This window comes from Sorghum bicolor, chromosome 1 (genome assembly GCF_000003195.3).
Source record: "Sorghum bicolor cultivar BTx623 chromosome 1, Sorghum_bicolor_NCBIv3, whole genome shotgun sequence".
NCBI classification, from domain to species: domain Eukaryota; kingdom Viridiplantae; phylum Streptophyta; class Magnoliopsida; order Poales; family Poaceae; genus Sorghum; species Sorghum bicolor.
This window is the reverse complement of record NC_012870.2, coordinates 76,237,634-76,256,427: the sequence shown is the minus strand read 5'-3', so window position 1 is coordinate 76,256,427 and position 18,794 is coordinate 76,237,634. Positions and strand designations below refer to the sequence as shown.

The following is an 18,794-nucleotide window of genomic DNA, read 5'->3' as shown; positions in this document are numbered from 1 at the left end:
GGGACGCCCGGCTCGTCAGCTTCCACCGTTCGATACTACTGTGCCCATCCTCAGACAGCTCACGGAGAAATGATGTGGTTTCGATAAGGGACTGCAAAGAAGCTTTATCTATCGCCCACGCCAGAAATTCCATGTGATATAATAAAACATATCTCACCGGCCTAATGAGTAGTATTCAACACCAGAAATTCTTATGATGAATTTATCATTGATAATCAAGCATATATCACCATCCTGATGAACAACTCGATCAACAAAGAATGAGACAACACCTCTCTTATCCCAACCATTTTTTTTTCCGAACTTATCCCAACCAATTGAATTGTCCCAATTTTACATTTTTTACATTATGATTATGATTATGATTATGATTAAATTAAATTGGTGTAAAACTAATAAGTAGCCTTTTTTCACTGTAGTGCATTGAGTAAATTCGTTAATTCCTCTGTTCTAAATTATAAGTCATTTTGAAATTTAAAGATACATGGTACCCCTATCGCAGTGACACTTTGGCTATGAATCTAAACAAACATTTGTCCATATTGGTACCTCTCGTCACTTTTGAGACAAAGGTCGTACTCCGTTTATTTTTTTTTCATATTAGATGTCGTACCTTTGGCCATTGATTTTAAGAATTTATATGTCTGTTCGCTGGTCTGAAAAGTCATGATTATTGGCTGGTAGAAAAGGTACGACTTATAAGACAAGCGAACGGTGAGCTCATGACATTATGTGTTTAGATTTTTTAAATACACTTCTTTTATTAGGTATATGTAGAGTAGTATATATATCTAGGTGCATAAGCAAAAATTATATATCTAGAAAAGCTAAAACGTCTTGTAATTTAGGATGGAGAGAGTACTTTCATAATATATTTTTCATATGTTATGGAACTAAGGTTTTTTTTAAATGATGGTCAAAGATAACAACAATTGACTTAAGACAAAGCTAATGTGACTTTACACTAAGATATACACCATGTGTCCATGTCTAACTGCATAGTAAAACTATAAATTTAGAAGAAAAAAAAAGCTAAAACAACTTACAAACTATAAAACGGAGAGAGTACTGGTAAAAGCATAAACCGAGATTTATAGTTTCCTTTCAAGCTCAAGTCACTACTGCGGTTATAATTCCTTAAATAGCCGAGTTGTGCCTTCTTCTGAATCGACGGTGGGGAAAAGCCTACGGTACAGGATTGTTAGGTGCCAGGTCAATTCCACATTTTTTTTCTCCTAATTTTTAAATAATCCAGAAAGCCCCTCGCGGTACAGGATTGTCAGGTGCTAGTTTAATTTCAGGTTATTTTCACCACCTGAATTTTAAATAATCGAGTAAGTTTAAATAATCAATTTTAGATAATTAAGAAAGAATCGAGTAATTTTAGGTAGGATTCTCAATTATTTTCTAACAAAGAATCTCATCAAGTCCTTTGAGTGGAATTCAAAATTATTGCCACCAAGAATCAAATTATATAAGCGATTCCAATCTGGGCCATAAAATCACTACAGTACAACAGATTCCACAGTTTTTTTCAGGAGCAAAACAACAATCAAGTGGACGAAATTATCATCAAAATACATAGGGCTGAAAAAGGCGTAACTGGATACTGATAGACTATCAAAAAAAGGCACTCTTAAATACAGGAAAGATGTCCCAGGGAAAACTGAACAACTCATGTCAAAATCCCACTGAATTGAAGCAATGGTACAGGCACCATTGGCCATTATACTAAAATCTGGGAGGACAAAGAAACAGCAGTACAGCCATGGAAAATGCCCTTATCTTTTTTTTTCTTTGTTTTTTTCCAATGCCATACAGAACCTCAAGAGCGGGTTGGCAAATCCAACCCTTGATCTAGTAGTTTTGGTTGCCCCGCCCACGGCCGCCACCCATTCGTCCACGGCCTCGCACATAGCCCCTGCCGCCAGGGCCACCTGCGCCTCTGCCACCCCGGTCATATCCAGGACCTGTGTAATAGTGCCACAAGTTGTTTAAGGCTTTCAGTGCACAACAAGAAAGGACCCCACAAACTTTTTCTTAATCTGAAGGGATAACCACCAATGAGATAATGATTAAAATAGAAACACCAACCATGCTGCAATTCTACATTTTTTTAAGAACCTTCTTGCTACAGTATAGTCGCCATCCAATCTATCTTACAGTCATGGTCAGAGAGACAGAGTCTGCTGAAGAAAAGAAAACTAACAGTCTTGATCCCCTATATAGTATTTATTACTTGATATACCCAAACAACAGTCATGGTCAGATGAGCAAGTCAGTGAGGTGAGGTCTAACTCATGCAAAAATCTATAGAGCAAAAATTACTGAGACTGACAGAATGACAGATTGTACATACCACCATAGCCCCAGTTGCCTCGTCCTCGGCCACCACCACCACCACCACCTCTGTTCCGGTTGTAGTTCCAACCTCCATTTTCTGATACCAAAAACATGATCATCATACATGATTGTATAGAACCACCAAGATGAAACCAAGAAAAGCTAAACATATGAACTGAAACAATCTGGTAGACTGAACTCCTGGCGTAGTGAAACCAAGAAAAGAGCAATGTTGTTTAAAAGCTGAACCATTTTAGTACATACCATAGCCTCCATATCCACCTTGGTTGTAACCATAGCCACCATAACCATCTTGGTTGTGGCCATATCCTCCCTGGTTTCCATATCCACCTTGATGTCCATACCCACCTTGGTGTCCATACCCACCATAACCTCCTTGGTTATCATATTCATATCCACCATAGCCTCCACCATAACCACCCCTGCTACCCCAGCCCCTTCCTCGCCCCCTGCCTCTACCTCGGCCGCGTCCATATGAATCTTCAATACGTTATAAACAGATTAGCACTTGTTAAAAAAAACAGAATTAATTTGCTGACAGATTTTCACCTGTTTGAATTGGATTTTGTCTTGGCTGGTGCTGTTGATATTGCTGAGGTTGCTGGTATCTTTGTGGCTTAAGATCTAAATGCAGAGGAGCTTGATACCTGCAAAAGAACAAAAATATTACTTCCAAATAGTCTAAATAATGCTGCACTCTAATAACCCAGCTAGGTATCAGTTGATAAACTAAAAAATGGCATCATAAAGGAAGCAAAACAAACAATACCCGGGAGAATTCTTGTTAAGCTCCTTAGGTGACAAGGAAATTGATATCATTGAAACATGACGAGTCATCTCCAATCTGCAATCATACGACATAATAAATCAATAAAAAGCAAATGAATGATCCAACAATATATCAACCAAAAAACCAGTGCTGTGAAACTCAGTACTCAACGGTACAAGGCCTTCCTCAATGGGCTCCCATACATCAGTAATACTGACAGAACTTATTATTGTATCTTGATGCAAACCAGGAATCCTCTTCTGCAGTTCGGTAGAGATACGAATCACACAAAAGAGACTAGGAGATGGTGACTAAAACTACACAGTTTATGGAATTGGCAAACCAACCTTTATGATCTCAGCAATAGCCACAGTCTTGCTTATAGCCTGTCCCATAGCCTTCAACACAATTTCTTTCACCCGTTTTTCCTGATTTGAAAAGCTAATATAAGATAGATAATATGAATAATTAGGTGACTAATATGGATGGTCTGTACTTCAGATTTTATCTATATAAGCAGAAATTGCAAAAATCAGATTTGTACAAGAAAAAAATGATCACGAGTATTGTGTTATGGGCTGGCTTGACATTGTCATTCCCGATCCCAAATTTGAGGTTGCAATCACACTTCTCCACTAATACAACATCAACATAGGTAACAGTTCCCATTGTCTACAACAGTTGTTTAATGTCTCAAGGAATTTAAGATGATATCCATTGGATTACTGAGAAATACTGCAAACAAACAAATAAACAACAGTTGACATGAACCAACTGAGTGTAATATCTGAGCTGTGGTGCACACTGGATGAGTTATCGTAATCGTATAAATGGGATCCCTTAGGTCATGTGTTAGGTCTACACTGGATGCCATCCTACAAGTTGAGGTGAACTGAGGACAGTCAATGTCCAACACTGCTCACAAATTGCAGACTCATCATCAAGCATTTTCTGAGGCAAGAGGAGGTATGCTAAAAACTAAGGTAAAGAGGGCTGGGAAAGGTAGACACAAACATACAAGATATGGGGATGAGCAAGTGATTGGACATAATGTCAATATAACTAGCAATATTTCCTATTGTGATTTGGACCTCAGATCCTGATAACTTTTGTATATGGTTAGTTTGGAATAAACGATTCAAATCAAGAAAAGTGTCAATCTTGACAGCACAACATGGTATCAGGGGATATCCACCTTTGTCGATTGATATGGGCAACAACCAGTCAACCACTCAATTCAATAACAATAGCTTAATGAACAGCAGACCATCAAAAGATGTGCTAATGGTTACACTGCACGGCACACTTCAATTGCACCCAAAAAGGGCACATGCAATCAATTGTTGATACCAAACCTTACAGCACTTAACCAACACTACGCACCAGTTACAAAATCAAGCGTATCAGTAACACCACATTACACACAACATTAGAGTAGCTAAAACCTGGATAGTAGTACTAGACCAGAGTGTCAGCACCATTAATGAAAAAAATGTCTCAACCTCCTTATATCCTGAATAAATGGTCGACAAATCGGCACTCAATGGTACACAGTTCCAACCACCTTATATTCTGAATAAATGGTCGATAAATCACCACTCTACACGGTTCCATAGCTCAAGTATGGATACATGCTCCACCTTACCTTGCAAAACTTCGGGTTTTTTAATTTTTTATTATATGCGATACAACACAACGGGGAGCAAATCGCCAAACTGATGACAAACCGCACCCGCAACTAGGCAACCATATAGGAGTAGGACACACCGTAATCCACCACGCCTACTCTAAAACCCGTACGCTCCGATCCGAAGCCCTCACTTCTCAACACCGCAGGACGTCCGCGTTCAGCAATTATTGCCGGCTCCACACGCGGCAGCAAGATCTGGTCTGACGCACGGAGCCCGAGCTCGGCGATGTAGGAAGCGTGGGCGGGGTCGACAATTCGTCCAAACAGCGCAAAGACTACCGGAGGAGCTCGGTACCTGGACGAGGGAGGTAGCGTAGGTGACGTAGTTGCGGATGAGGCCCTGAGTGGTGATGCGGATCTCGTTCTCGCTGATGGCGGCGGCCTCGGGCCGCGGCTTCTCCACCCGATGGTACCGATCCATGGCGCTTTCCTCCGGCGACGCTACCGGCGAGTCGGTGTAGGTGGCGGCGGCGGCGCTGCTGTTGTTGAAGGGGAAGAGACGGAAGGGGTGCTATTGGGGCGGGTAAAACCCTAGAAATAGTGTGACGAGGAAGAGGTTGGAGTTAGGGTTTAACGGCATCCGTGGCGGCTGCTCGGATAGAGGGACGGATTTGGCCGCGCAGTTGCCTGGAGATTCGCAAATTTTGTTTCTTTCAAGATTATGGAATATTGTTATGCTTCTTTTTATTTGGATAACTATACACGTGCTTCTTTTTAATAGTATGAGCAACTCTATCCACGTTATCTAGGTTATTTTTAAATTTTTAAAATAAAAATTAAAGTCTAATAGGTGTGATATCTAGTTTGCTAAAAAAGAAAGTTTATTATCCCTAAATTTTCGCTTACCACTGATAGCACGCCGTTCTCGCTAGCTATCTTATATAAAGTTTGTTGTGGAACTCTACACTTTAGGTGGGTTTTTATTTTTTACAATGACTAAATCTTGTAGCTTAAAATATAATTTTATCTAGTCTTTTGGAGATGCTCTAATATAAAATCGTTTCTTTTTTATGCCCTTTGCTACAACCGTGAGCGGCTTCCGATCTAGCTCTTGTCCATTGTACATAGGTCTATATAGATGTTATCGGATTCACTTCAGTCCATATGTGCTGGTGTGGATGAAGTGAAATTTAGTTTAGATTTTTTTTAAGTATGTTCACTTGTCTTATAAGCTGTATTTTTTGCCAGCAGTGTTTTTTCTCTCATGATAAATCAACGAACAGTACTTTAGTCATGACTTTTTAGACCAACGAACAGGTTAAATGGATGTTATTGGCTTCACCTCACCCACGTGGATTGGGGTGTGTTGGAGTGGAACTAAAGTTTAGTTTAAATTCCACTCCAATCCAATACATATCAACCCGATTGATATAAATATGACTACATTCAGATTTTATGGTCCACTCTAACTCACGTGGATTAAAGTGAATCCGACTTTATCCAAATAAGACCATAGTGAGATTGTTTTTCTCTCGAAATAAACTAAGAGGCGGTGAAGTTTTTTTCCTTCACCTAGTGTGGCTATGCGCACTTTAACAAGAAGCCTAAATTATGAGCTAAGCTCCTTATCCAATTTAATCTAGTGAGTGTCATGCAATATAATAGGTACATAACTTTGAGGACGAACAATATAAATTGCATGATTAAAACAAGAGGATGGGTCACCGGTCACCTATATATATCCTTATTACAACGGGCCTAGATCTTCGGTTATCTCTTTAACTCTCTTCACTTTTGTTGTACCTTGGGTTAGCAAAACTTTTGTCCTCTCAGATATAAAATTTATGTGCATTGCCAAAAACCTTCACAAACAGCATTTATTCCGGGTTGCCATATCATGGAGGGAATTGTTGTCTTACATGAAACAATTCATGAATTACATAGGAAAAAGCAGGATGGAGTGTTATTAAAGCTAGACTTTGAGAAGGCTTACGATAAATAAAAGTGGCCTTTTGTGCAACGGGTTCTTCGGATGAAAGGATTCTCACCAACATGGTGTGAATGGATATCAAAAATCTTAATTAGAGGGAGTGTTGCAGTTAAGATCAATGATAATATCAGACATTTCTTCCAAACCAGAAAAGGAGTACGACAGGGATCCGTTATCCTCGATCCTGTTTAATTTAGTGGTTGATATGATGTTTGTCCTTATCTCACGGGTTAAAGAGTTGGGACAAATCTATGGGGTTGTTCCACATCTGGTAGACGAGAGACTCTTGATTCTTCAGTGTGCAGATGATACTATAATCTTTATGGATAATGATCTTGAGAGAGCCAAAAACATGAAGCTTTTACTTTGTGCTTTTGAGCAGCTATCAAGACTCAAGATCAATTTTCATAAAAGTGAGTTGTTTTGTTATGGGGCAACCATGGATAGACAAACTGAGTTTGCGCAAATCTTTGGGTGTGATTTAAGGTCATACCCCTTTCGCTAGCTAGGAATTCCTATGCATCACAAAACACTCTTAAATAAAGATTGGAAGCATGTCAAAGAAAGATTTCAAAAAATGTTAAATTGTTGAAGTAAGTTGTTGTCGGTGGGAGGAAGACTGATTCTGATTAATTCTATTTTAAGTAGTCTCTCCATGTTCATGTTCTCCTTTTTTGAAGTACCTAAAGGGGTTCTGGAAAAGGACTTTAGGTCAAGGTTTTTTTGGCAAAGTGATGGTTATAAGAAAAAATATAGATTAACTAGATGGGAGGCAGTGTGTACTCCGAAAGACCAAGGAGAGTTGGGTGTCCTAAATCTAGATGTCCACAACAAATGTATTCTAAGTAAATGGATTTTCAAGTTGATTAATGGGGAAGGGCTCTGGCAACAAATTCTTAAGAATAAATATCTAAGGGACAAAACATTGACACAAGTTCAACACTTGCCTGGAGATTCTAAGTTTTGGACTGGCCTTATGAAGGTCAAGGAGGAGTTTCTCTCGTTTGGTAAGTTTGATCTAGATGACGGGTGTAACATCCCGGCCCAGGGTTTAATAGGATTAATAGAACGACTCATATAAACAAGTTGCAACTTTCTTTCTAGAAACTCATCTCTAAAGAACTCAAAAGTTAAGCGTGCTTGGCTTAGAGAAATTCAGGGATGGGTGACCGACCAGAAAGTACTTCCCGGGTGTGCACGAGTGAAGACAAAGTGTGCAGAAAAGACTAGTGTTGGTCTGTGAGGGCTGACTATGTCCTAGAAAAGCTGCGAGATGTAAGCGGGCCGGTGTCTCAAGTATGATTTTGGGAGGACTCATGGATAGCATCATGTCCACTAAAATCTATCTTTCCTGCACTATATAATATTGTTAGGAAAAAAGTGCGTCGATAAGAACGGTAGCGTTTAGGAGATCCATGGTTGGGGTTAATTTACAAGCATGGCATCAGGTGGTTGCAATGGTTGTCAGTGTGCAATTAACAAACCAAAGGGATCGCTTTGTATGGGGTTACACCAAAATGGGTTATTTTTTATTAAATCCATGTACAGAGCCCTACTGATAGCACAACTGTACCCTTCAACACCCTTATTTGGAAACTAAAATTGCTCCTCAAAATAAAAGTTTTCTTGTGATACTTGTATAAGGGAGTATCTTAACAAAAAATAATTTAGTAAGACGACAGTGGTAAGGAGATAGACAATGTTTTTTTTGCTCTTCTGATGAGTCTATACAACATCTATTCTTTGACTGTCATTTTGCTAAATTTATGTGGCTACTGTTCATGTTTCCTTTAATTTATTACCTCCAACTAGCATCCATAATATGTTTACAGGCTGGTTAGATGGGATAAATAGGAAATTGAAATTTAAAATTTTAGTAGCGGCAATTGCAATTTGTTGGGCAATTTGGTTAACCCGGAATGATATAATTTTTGACAAGGCCACAACACCATCTTACTTGCAGGTTATCTTCAAGGGGACTTACTGGATCAGGTTCTGGTCCCTTTTATAGAAGGAGGAGGATCGCCAATTTATAAAAATGAGATGCAGTACAATTGAGACAATTGCGATGGAAGTGTTTGCGAGACACAGTTGGAAATTTAGTAATAGAATTGCATTTTAAATGTCGAGCTTGGGAACTTTTCCTTTTGTTTCTTTGGACGTGAACTTTGTGTTTGGGTTTGTGTGGGCTACAGTTTTGGTGTCTATAATAAGGAACAACTATATGCATCGGTCGATGCAGAGGTTGAGATATTTATAATATATTCTCTTTTCAAAAAAATGGTGGAGGCAAAGCAACCACCGTCGGCTTGGACAGAGTTTGACTAGAGAAAGGCTAACAATAGCGGGAGGGGCAAGCAACTAAAGGGGAGAGGTGAGGCGGTGGAGGGGGTGGTGGAAGGCATATCAGTATTGGGGACTTCGACGATGCGGTGAAGGGAGGTCAAGTGGTAGGTGATGTACACGGGCAGAGAGAAAATGAGAACTTGAAGAAGATGATAGGATCGGCAAGACAAGGCATTGGGATGATAATACATCATAATTGATGTTGGGTCATAGTCCCTCCTTGAAAAGGAATGTCATTTTCATTTCTCGAGAAGTTAATCAGTCTTTTAACTATAATCAAGCATGTATATATAATACTAATATTTATGATGCATAATAAATTTCACTTCTATATAACAAAATATATTGTTTAATAAATCTATGAAGTGATACCAGTGTTGATATTAGTTGGACAAAAAGGGACAACCGCCCCTTAGACCATGAGATCCTTGGACAAGGCGCCACCCTTCGGCTGGACAAGGCCACTCCTTACCTCAGAAGCGTCAAACATGGCTCAACACCAGCCTAATTTGACACATGGGCGTTCTAACCCACCTACTATGGGCATGGGTCACACGACTAGGGGCCAGTACACTTAGGATTGGCCAAGCCAAAGGAAGCCTTGACCTAACCCCAAGAAGTTAGAGTCCACACTCTCACCACCAGAAGGGTTGGTGGATAAGGATGATCGTCATTCCTCCGTCCAGACGCCACATCGTCCCTCCTAGATAATAGGTGCAAGGACGAAGGCCACGCCACGCATTGTATGCCCACGACACACGTGATAGTAGGTAAACAACCATGACTGGAATAGTCTGCCATAGCGTGCCATGCCTTGGCATGAGGAACGGGCGACAAGTGCAATATAAGCGATGCATGTGATGTACTCTTTTCTCCTACCCTTTTTTCCCACTAGGTTTTTGGGGGAGTTTTTAACGAGGCATACACATAGTATAAATTTGGCCAAGAGGAGTGTTGAAAATTAGAGTCTTTGCAAGACTAGAAATAATATATGAATAAAAGACTTTGAGTGTGGCCAAATTTAATGAAGAGAGGTGGGAAAGTCAAAAGAGTTCACACACATATATCCAACCTCCATCCTCTATAAATAGGAGGTGCTTCCATCTGATGTACATGTATAGAACAAATACAAAGAAATAAAGTGCTCCATTCCCTCTCTACTATGTTCATTTGTGTGATTGTGTGTATGCTAAGAATATGATTTTTTTAACAACTCTTAACATGACAAGACGTCCTAACTATCTTTATACCAACCAGCAGCATGTGAACTACCAAGACTGATTTAGTAAATTGATATTTTCTGGTCTGAAGAATTATAAAATTGCTAAAGATAAACAACAACAAACTTGATTTTGTTTCCCCAACCCAACTGAACTAAATAGTTCGCTACTATAATTGAGGTCTTTGTTCTCTAGCACAATATTACAACATGATATCAAGAAGTGGGAGGAACCTAACCATCCCTAGATTAGTTTAAACCTAACCAGCACACGACTCCACATTTATCATGATCGTTTGATTACTAATTCTCTGTGAGCATTGTAGCAATTGGTTAGAGGTGTAGGTAGAGCTTGGGCTAAAGAGAGAAAGATCTATCTAATAAAGAAAAGTCATCCTTGGCCCAGTCGACTGCTAAAGAAAACAGAAAAACACATATCAGCAAGAATGATTTTGTCAGAAATAACAGTATCAGATTTCGTTCGACTGTGACCTCCGGCTTGCGGGAGAAAGGGGCTTCGCCGATGTTCAGGAGCAGGTGCCGTGGTTGTTCAGGACCGCGGGGAGGGAATCGTCCGTGTTGAGAGAGAGGCGAGGAGCCTAAGATGAAGGAGAACAACGAGAAGCGAGGAGCCTCGGTTGAAGGAGGCCGACGAACCGGTGTCCAGGCACGGTGGGGCTCGTCGGCGCGGGGCGGGTGTGCTTTGCTGTTTCCCGGACCCGCGATCAAGAAATTAGGGGTGCGGGTGCGGTGCGCCTAACAGGTAGCACCAGCACCAGTGAATCAAAAGTTTGAAGCCCGGAGCGCCACTGCCATGCCACCCCTTAGAGCATCTTCAAGGGTTTTGCATTTGAGGTTTGCATTTGAGTAATTTGCCAAAAAGCTCCAAAAGAGGTATCCAACAGTTTTGCATTTGGAGTTTGCAATTTGGGCAACTTGGCAAATGAGGGAGCAAACTTGGCAAAAATGCCAAGCTGTGGACGGCTTTGCGAACCTGATCGCGCGAGCAAAGTCACACGCGAGGAAAGCGCGCGCGTCTGGAGACCTCCTATTTTTATCCTTTGTCAAGTCCAAATGTCAATTCCCTTGGAGATGTCCTATTTTTATCCTTTGCATTTTGTTATGAGAGTTTGCAAACAACAACAAATGTCAAGTCAATTTGCCAAAGTCTTTGAAGATGTTCTACCAATTATCATTAGTGTTTAGCTCTAATAAAGCTGCCAAAAATGGGCCGCTCGTTTTGGGCCGACGGAAGGCCCGGTTCTCTTAGTACGACCATTGGTCTAGGTGCGGCTCCCATTTCTCCATTTTAGGTCATCAATTTTGTTCACACTTAGTAAAATGTTGTTGTTTTACCATTCTTCAAAAATAATAAAAAGTTAAAAATAATTTTGCGGTGAAGTTACAAATTAACTACAGTAGAGTTTGGGGATACTAATTTACAGGTATCTGAAAAGTAGTAATCTTTTAGATGATGCTTTACAGCCGTTGAATTTTGATTGAATCACTGCATTTCATCGCCTTCAACCTCTAGTGCAGATGCTGCTTTGCATCACCTGTGCATGCACTTTTTTCGTGGGCCACCCGTACCGTACCCGGCCCATGTAAAAACCGTGAGAGGGACGAAAGGCGTCTGCCGCATTGGGTGTCTGATCGATGCGCTGAGCGGCCGCGGCCGGTGCACAAGCACCGTCGCCTGAACGGACTAAAATTTAATCAGGCATCTGATAGATAGGAATTGTGGTAGACTTTTTGCTGACTCTGCTACCAAGCCATGCGCTTGTTCCCACCATCGTCGGTGTTTACAGGGACTACGCCGTCGTTGTCGGCTAGCTCCCTGTACTTGTCCTTCCTGGTGAGGCCGGTGCACTCGTACGACAGCGTGGAGGCTATAAGCTTCTGCACGTAGTTGGCCACCCAGTGGCTGGACTTGCCCCCGCCGCCGCAGGTGAGCTCGGGCGGCAGCCTGTCGAGGAACGTGACCGTGTACACCGGGCTCGGGTTCATGAAGAAGTAGAAGGGGTCCATTCCCTTCCACCCCGTCGCCGTCGTGCCGTGGAACATGCTCATCCGGCACTCCACCGCCACCGGCACGACGTCGTCGGTGAGCTCGGCGAAGAGCGCCGAGAACCGCAGCAGGAACGGCTCCCGGCACGTGGTCCCCTCGGGGCAGATGGCGAGGTCCCCTTCCTCGGCGAGGACACGCCTGATGGTGGCCGCGTCGGCGGCGCGGTCGCGGGTGAGCCGCACGGTCCTGATCGGGGACAGGAACTCCGACAGGCGGGACAGCGAGTAGGTGACGGCGGCCACGGGCCGGCCTAGCGCCACGGAGAGGAAGATGGCGTCCAGGAGCGTGCGGTGGCAGCAGGCGAAGAGCACCCCCGTGCTCGTGCGTGCCGCGTCACCGTCAGCGCGCGGCGGCGGAGGTGGCGTTCCCCGAACGACGACGCGCACGCCCAGCGCGTGGAACGCGACGTGCAGCCACCGCATCGGGACGAGCACCCCCGTGGCGACGCGGACGAGGGAGAGCAGGAGGCCGACGGGGAACCACAGCACGGTGAGGAGCGCCACGAGCGGGGTCGGGCGCTGCACCAGGCGGCCGTCGTGGAAGACGACCCGCTTCGGCAGCATGTCCGCGCGCACGGCCTCCACCGGCGTCGGCGGCACGAGGTAGGCCTCCTGCACAACCAGAAAAGTCATATCACTGTTAACTGATGCGTGCAGCATGCAACCCCCATCTATCTGCACAAAACTTCTTCTACGTATATACTACATAGTACGTACGATCCGAGGTGTACTGGTTCATCAAATGTCTGTATGAGTCAACAGGTTTTTGTGGTACATACTGAATTTTGTAATTGTGAAGAACGATGGTGTTCACTTGCTTTAGCGAGGGTGCACCTAAAAGGTAACGACGATACTTAAAGTCTTGTTCGGATCTAGTGATAGTAGGAGCATCTCCAATAATTTCTTAAAATAATTAGTAAATTAATGATATTTTTAAGTCACTAAAAAGGTAAAAAAACAATAGGAGTTAAATCCTGTTGTCGCACCTTTTTGCAGAGACCAAAATAAATATTTTTTTCTAAAAAGGTTTTCTGTAACATTTCTCACTTCTAAAATCTAATAGTTATTTTTAATAGGAATCATGAACTATTCCCAAATTACCCTAGTCACTTTTATATTTTCTTTGTCTTTTTATACATTTGTATTGTATTGGTAACCCTTTTTTCTCCTTATTTTGCACCACATTCTTTCACCTCGAGACGTTCGATTGGATTTGCACGCATATCTTTCTGCCGCTAATGGATTTATTTTCTAAGAGTGCAAAGATTGAGAGTTGAGATAAGAAGTTGTTTGAGAGTTTTTTTATTGCCAAAAAATCACAATTGAGAGTGGGTTTTGAAAACTTTTAGAGATTTTCTTAGCTGCTAATAATTAGCTTTTTTGGACTCAAACGGGTCCAATTAATTATTAACTAACAACTATCTTACTAGTTGAATAAAATCAAGAAATAACAACTAATATTAGCTACGAGCTATTAGTTAACTACTTCATCCATTCCAAACTATAAGTCATTATAAGAATTTTGGACAGTCAAAGTATATTCAAGTTTAACCAAAATTATAAAGAGAAATACTAAGATTTATAACGTAAAGCGAGTATACTATGAAAATATAATTAAGAAAGAATTTATTGATACTTAGTTGGTATCATAATAATAATTATTTTATCATATAAATTTGATCAAACTTATGAAAGTTTGACTCTTCAAAATTCTTGGAATGACTTACATTTTGGAATAGAGGGAGTAACTATTAGCAACTAATATATTTGAACATGGTCTAAACCAAACGGTCCTGACTACTCCCTCTGTTTTAAATTACAAGACGTTTTGGCTTTTTAGATTTATGTCTTTTAAAATGCACTTAAATATACAACCATATCTAGATGCATAGCAAACACAATGTATCTACAAAACTCAAAACATCTTATAATTTAGAATGGAGGAAAAAACTAATAAGGAGGAAAACATGCAAAATGAAAAGAGTTTGTCCATCCTAGCCCTAGCCCTAGTGTTTTGGGACCCCGAAACACTCGATTCATTTATATTTGCATCTTCTCCTCCCAACACACCGCCATCGTCCACCGCCCTGCAGCGTTACAGTAGGGACCCTACGACACCCACAGAGACCTTTCTTCCATCTCCTCACCACGTCATTGCCATGACCACCCTTGCCCTAAATTAGTCCAATCACCTCCTCCTCCGCCTACTCCCACAGCGTCACCACCGCTTCCACCTTGCCACCGTTTCTCTCGTAACCACTGTTTGGCCTACCTATCTCCCAAAAAATCTCCTCTAAGACCAAGAGTGGGGTGAAACCATGCCCGCTGAGAGGAGGAATCAAAGTGTTCCAACACTAAGGTGAGGCGTCCCACTGAAAAAGAACGACGGGTTAACTCTCAGCAACTCATTTCACTCACAATGTCTCGCATATATATATTTTTTATGTTACTATAATTTTTTTGAAGAACTATGTTACTATAATTAACATTCAAATATTTTAATTTTTTTATTTGCAGGTATTGGCATATGTTTGTTCCAATTTATTTATCTGATAATATATATATGCGAGACCTTGCAGATGCTCATGAAGGAGTAATCGGATCTCCGGTGGCCGAGCCCAACATCGGGCATCTCCCCGGCGGCGAGCATCTCCCTCAGCGCCTGTGCTTTTCTCTCGCCAACGAGCACGCCCCCGCGGCGCGCGTCCACCCACCCCGTGGCGCGTCCCCGCCACTCGGCGAGCTCCGTCCCCGCGACGGCGTCGGCGCCGAGGTACCCCCGGAGGAACGGCTCTGCCATGACCCGCGGCGCGGCGGTGAGCACGAGCCTCCTCCCGCTGCACGCAGAGAAGACCCGCCACGCGTCCGGGTGCACGTCGGCGGCGTAGAACCTGGGCAGCACGGCGCGCGCCGCGGACTCGACGTCGGCCACGCGCGCGCCCGCCGTGGCCGCGAACACCAGCACCCGCGCCCCCGCGGACTCCGACACCGCGCGGCGCAGCGCCGCGGCCAGCGGCGCGAGGAGCAGGAGGACCGCCAGGCGCGCCGCGCCGCCCGTCTCGAAGGCGACGAGCGCGTAGTACGGGAAGGCGTCCTGGGACCGCAGCAGCGCGCCGTCCAGGTCCGCCACGACCGTGGAGCCCCGGCCGAGGCGGGACGCGTCGCACTTGTCCACGGACGGGAACGGCGGCTGCTCGCCCTCGCCGCCGCCCCACCACGGCATTGCATGCATGGGTTGCTGCTGGTGCTAGCCGGCCTGTGGACTGTGGAGTGGAGCTGCGTGTTCGGTCGGTTGCGTTGCGTGGCGGCGGGAGCGAGACCGTGGAGGGGATTATATAGCGGCGCGCGACGTGGGTCGGCTGCGCTGGGTGCCTGCGCGTGGACGGACGACAGAATAACCGATCGGTTGGTGAGCGGTAAAGGGTGTACTATGAATGGATTATGCTGAAGTTGCAGACTTGCTTGCAGGACTCCTATCATCTAACCTGTCTTGAGACGACCTTTTGGGGTCGCAGTACGATCCGGGCGCTTCCATTTACGGGTCATGTACTGCTCATGGTCTCTTTTCATGTACCGGGATTGTGAATCCGTACATCGTTGCATGCCTCAATCAGGCATGTCCGCACCGCATGTGATCAGAGATTCAGAATGTCTACAGTCTACTGCACTGTCTGTGTTATTGTCGGCATACGGCAAGCAAACCCCCGAGGCCCCGAGGTGTGCACGGAGTGGGTTATTCATGGCACGGGACGTCAGCTCCAGGTGGTTGGCCCGTGCGTTCTGGGAACATGTGTTCGGGTTAGGCACAATATTAGGCCTTGTTTAGATACAACAAAAAAAAACCCAAAACTTTACAAGATTCTCCGTCACATCGAATCTTACGGCACATGTATGAAGTAGTAAATATAGATAAAAAGAATAACTAATTACACAGTTTATTCGTAAATCATGAGACGAATCTTTTAAGCCTAGTTACTCCATAATTAGACAATGTTTGTCAAATAAAAACGAAAATGCTACAGTGTCAAAATCCAAAAACTTTTTGCATCTAAACAAGACCTTAGTTGGCTACTAGACTCTACACTCCAGCCGTCGCGAGAGTACGTCCTGGCACTCCAGACAAACAACACGCCTGGTTTACCCAGGAAAAACAACGATACCAGCAGTGTGGCGTTGCCGTCAACTGCCGCCCACAGCTCCCAGTCCCAGGTCCAAAAAACTGCTCCACAGGTTCGTTGCCGCGCGCGGCGTTTGCTTCCACGATCTGGTATCCCTTTTCACCACCCACAAGCAACAACCGTGCCAGCAACCGGCAGCCGGCTGCTGCCGCTCTCGAACAGCAATCCGGCCGGAACCAAAAATATATCTATGCTAGCTGCATCGCAATGGAGCCTGCCCTGGTTGCCAGGAAACGGGCCCGGGCCTCGCCCTCGCCCTCGCTTCAATGGCGACGGCGACGCGGCCGCTCTGGGCTCTCCGATCCGGCGGTCGGTGTTGGGGCAAGTACGCTAGGCTATCAGAAAAGAGCTGGCCTCAATACACGATCGCCTCATCGACCTAACACGCACACACAGCGCATTTGCCGGGAGAAAGATGAAAAAGACGACGCAGCGGACCGGCGGACCAGATAGTGTGCTAGGGTGTGTGTGTGCGTGTTCATTGGTCATTAAAGGAGGTTGTGCGTCCCTCTCGGAGTCGGAGAGTTGAAGGCATCTGCTGTACCAATTTCATCCATCCCATAATCCTTCCTTAACTCCTGTTCCTAATAATCACTTCGATCGCCATTTTCATTTCGGCCTTGTTTAGATCAGGCCGAAAACCGAAAATATTTCGGCCTTGGGCCACTTTTCCGTTTTCCGCATCTAAACGGGCCTGGGCCAAAATTTCAGTTTTCGGGCCGCACTGTTCACCCGAAAATACTGTGCTGACCTGCCCATATAAAAGCGTGGACCGGCCCCCTTTCTCACTCTCGCGTCCACCCTGAACCCTAACCCTTCTCGCCTCCGCCGCCGCTCTCCCACTCGCGTCCCGGCTCAAACCCTATCCCTTCTCCCCTCCTCTCGCCGCCGCCGCTCTCCCTATCCCTCTCTTCCCCCGCCGTGGAGCCGCTCCATTAGCGCTTCCTCCAGCAGATCCATCGGGTTTTCGTGCGGATCCGCCGCCTACGCGTCCAGATCCAGGGCTTCATGGACGGCTTCAACGACGACGGCTACCACGGCGATGCCTACAACGCCGACGACTTCTTCGGCCACGACAACACCTACGCCGGCACCTACGTCGAGGACCGCACCGCCCGCGACTTCCTCTCCGAAGCGCCGTCGTTCCGGGCACCTTCGTCCTTGCGCCAGCGCTCCGCCCCAGCGCCAACCCCGACCCCAAGCCACCTTGGGTTCTCCAACCTCGACCTCAACGCCGGCGAAGGGTGGCCCAGCGTGGACGCATATGGCGACACGTTTAGATCCGGTCCTGAAGAAGGCGGAGCCGACTTCACCTCCGCTCCTCCGCCCGTTCGGGTGCCGGCCCCGAACACCGGAGCTACACCTGTGTTCCGCGCGGGTCGCGGCGGGACAACGACAGTTCGAGGGCCCGGACGACGTCGTGTCGGGTCCGTGGAGCCAGAGCGCCCTGTTCCTATGGGTCCTCCAAGCGCCCCGCGTTCCCGAGGTGGAAGACAACGTCGCTTCCGGCAGTCGCCTCCGTCCGACACGTTCGACGACAGCGACGACAACCCAAACCCTAGGATCCCAGTAAGTGTCCTTTATCCCTTTCTAAGCTTCTTTACATTCCTTTGATGCATGTCTACTACACACTATCGCTGCACTTAGCTCTGCTGCAATGTCTTACATGTACTATGTGTTCTTCCTGTGCGAATGTTTTTTACACATGTCCATTTCAGCACGAAACTAGCAGGGCCAACTGGACTTCTGAAAACACACACACTTTCTGTGATATTTATTGCATGCAATTAGATTTAGGCCAGTGTGTTAGGGGTAGCATGAGCAAATGGGGATGGAAGGATGTTGCTGAACGGTACTATGCAGCAACGGGATTAGTTCATGACAATGACCAATTCAGTAGTAGGGTTAGGCAGTTGAGGGCCATGTGGCATTTCATTAACGACCTGCGAACCAAATTCACGGGTCTCGGACGCAGAAACGATGGCTCCATTCTTGCACCAGATTCATGGTGGAAGGACAAGTGTGGGGTAAGTGCCTCTGCTCTTCCATTTACCTACAATCCATGCAGTACCTACAATTGCAACACTTATGCTGATTCGTACAATGCAGAAACATCCTGAGTGGAAGAAGCTCAAGGATGGGTGGCCTACGTACCTCCCACAGCTGGACCGCATGTTCAGTGGCGTAGCAGTCGACGGAACAACATCGTACGCTACAGGACAACGTGGCCG

General features: G+C 44.9%; 2 protein-coding genes across 2 annotated transcripts; both read right to left on the bottom strand.

The window, feature by feature from the left end:
- LOC110434046 (protein argonaute 18-like) lies at nt 1,573-5,374 on the bottom strand. Its single transcript, XM_021457676.1, has 8 exons — nt 5,119-5,374; nt 3,481-3,561; nt 3,305-3,393; nt 3,134-3,208; nt 2,914-3,011; nt 2,608-2,844; nt 2,360-2,440; nt 1,573-1,970 (listed from the first exon to the last, which is right to left on the bottom strand). The coding sequence occupies exons 1-8, from the start codon at nt 5,242-5,244 to the stop codon at nt 1,858-1,860; spliced, it is 900 nt and encodes a 299-aa protein (XP_021313351.1). The 5' UTR covers nt 5,245-5,374; the 3' UTR covers nt 1,573-1,857.
- LOC8059838 (glycerol-3-phosphate 2-O-acyltransferase 6) lies at nt 12,083-15,608 on the bottom strand. The gene is made up of 2 exons (XM_002465758.1): nt 14,958-15,608; nt 12,083-12,997 (listed from the first exon to the last, which is right to left on the bottom strand). The coding sequence occupies exons 1-2, from the start codon at nt 15,606-15,608 to the stop codon at nt 12,083-12,085; spliced, it is 1,566 nt and encodes a 521-aa protein (XP_002465803.1).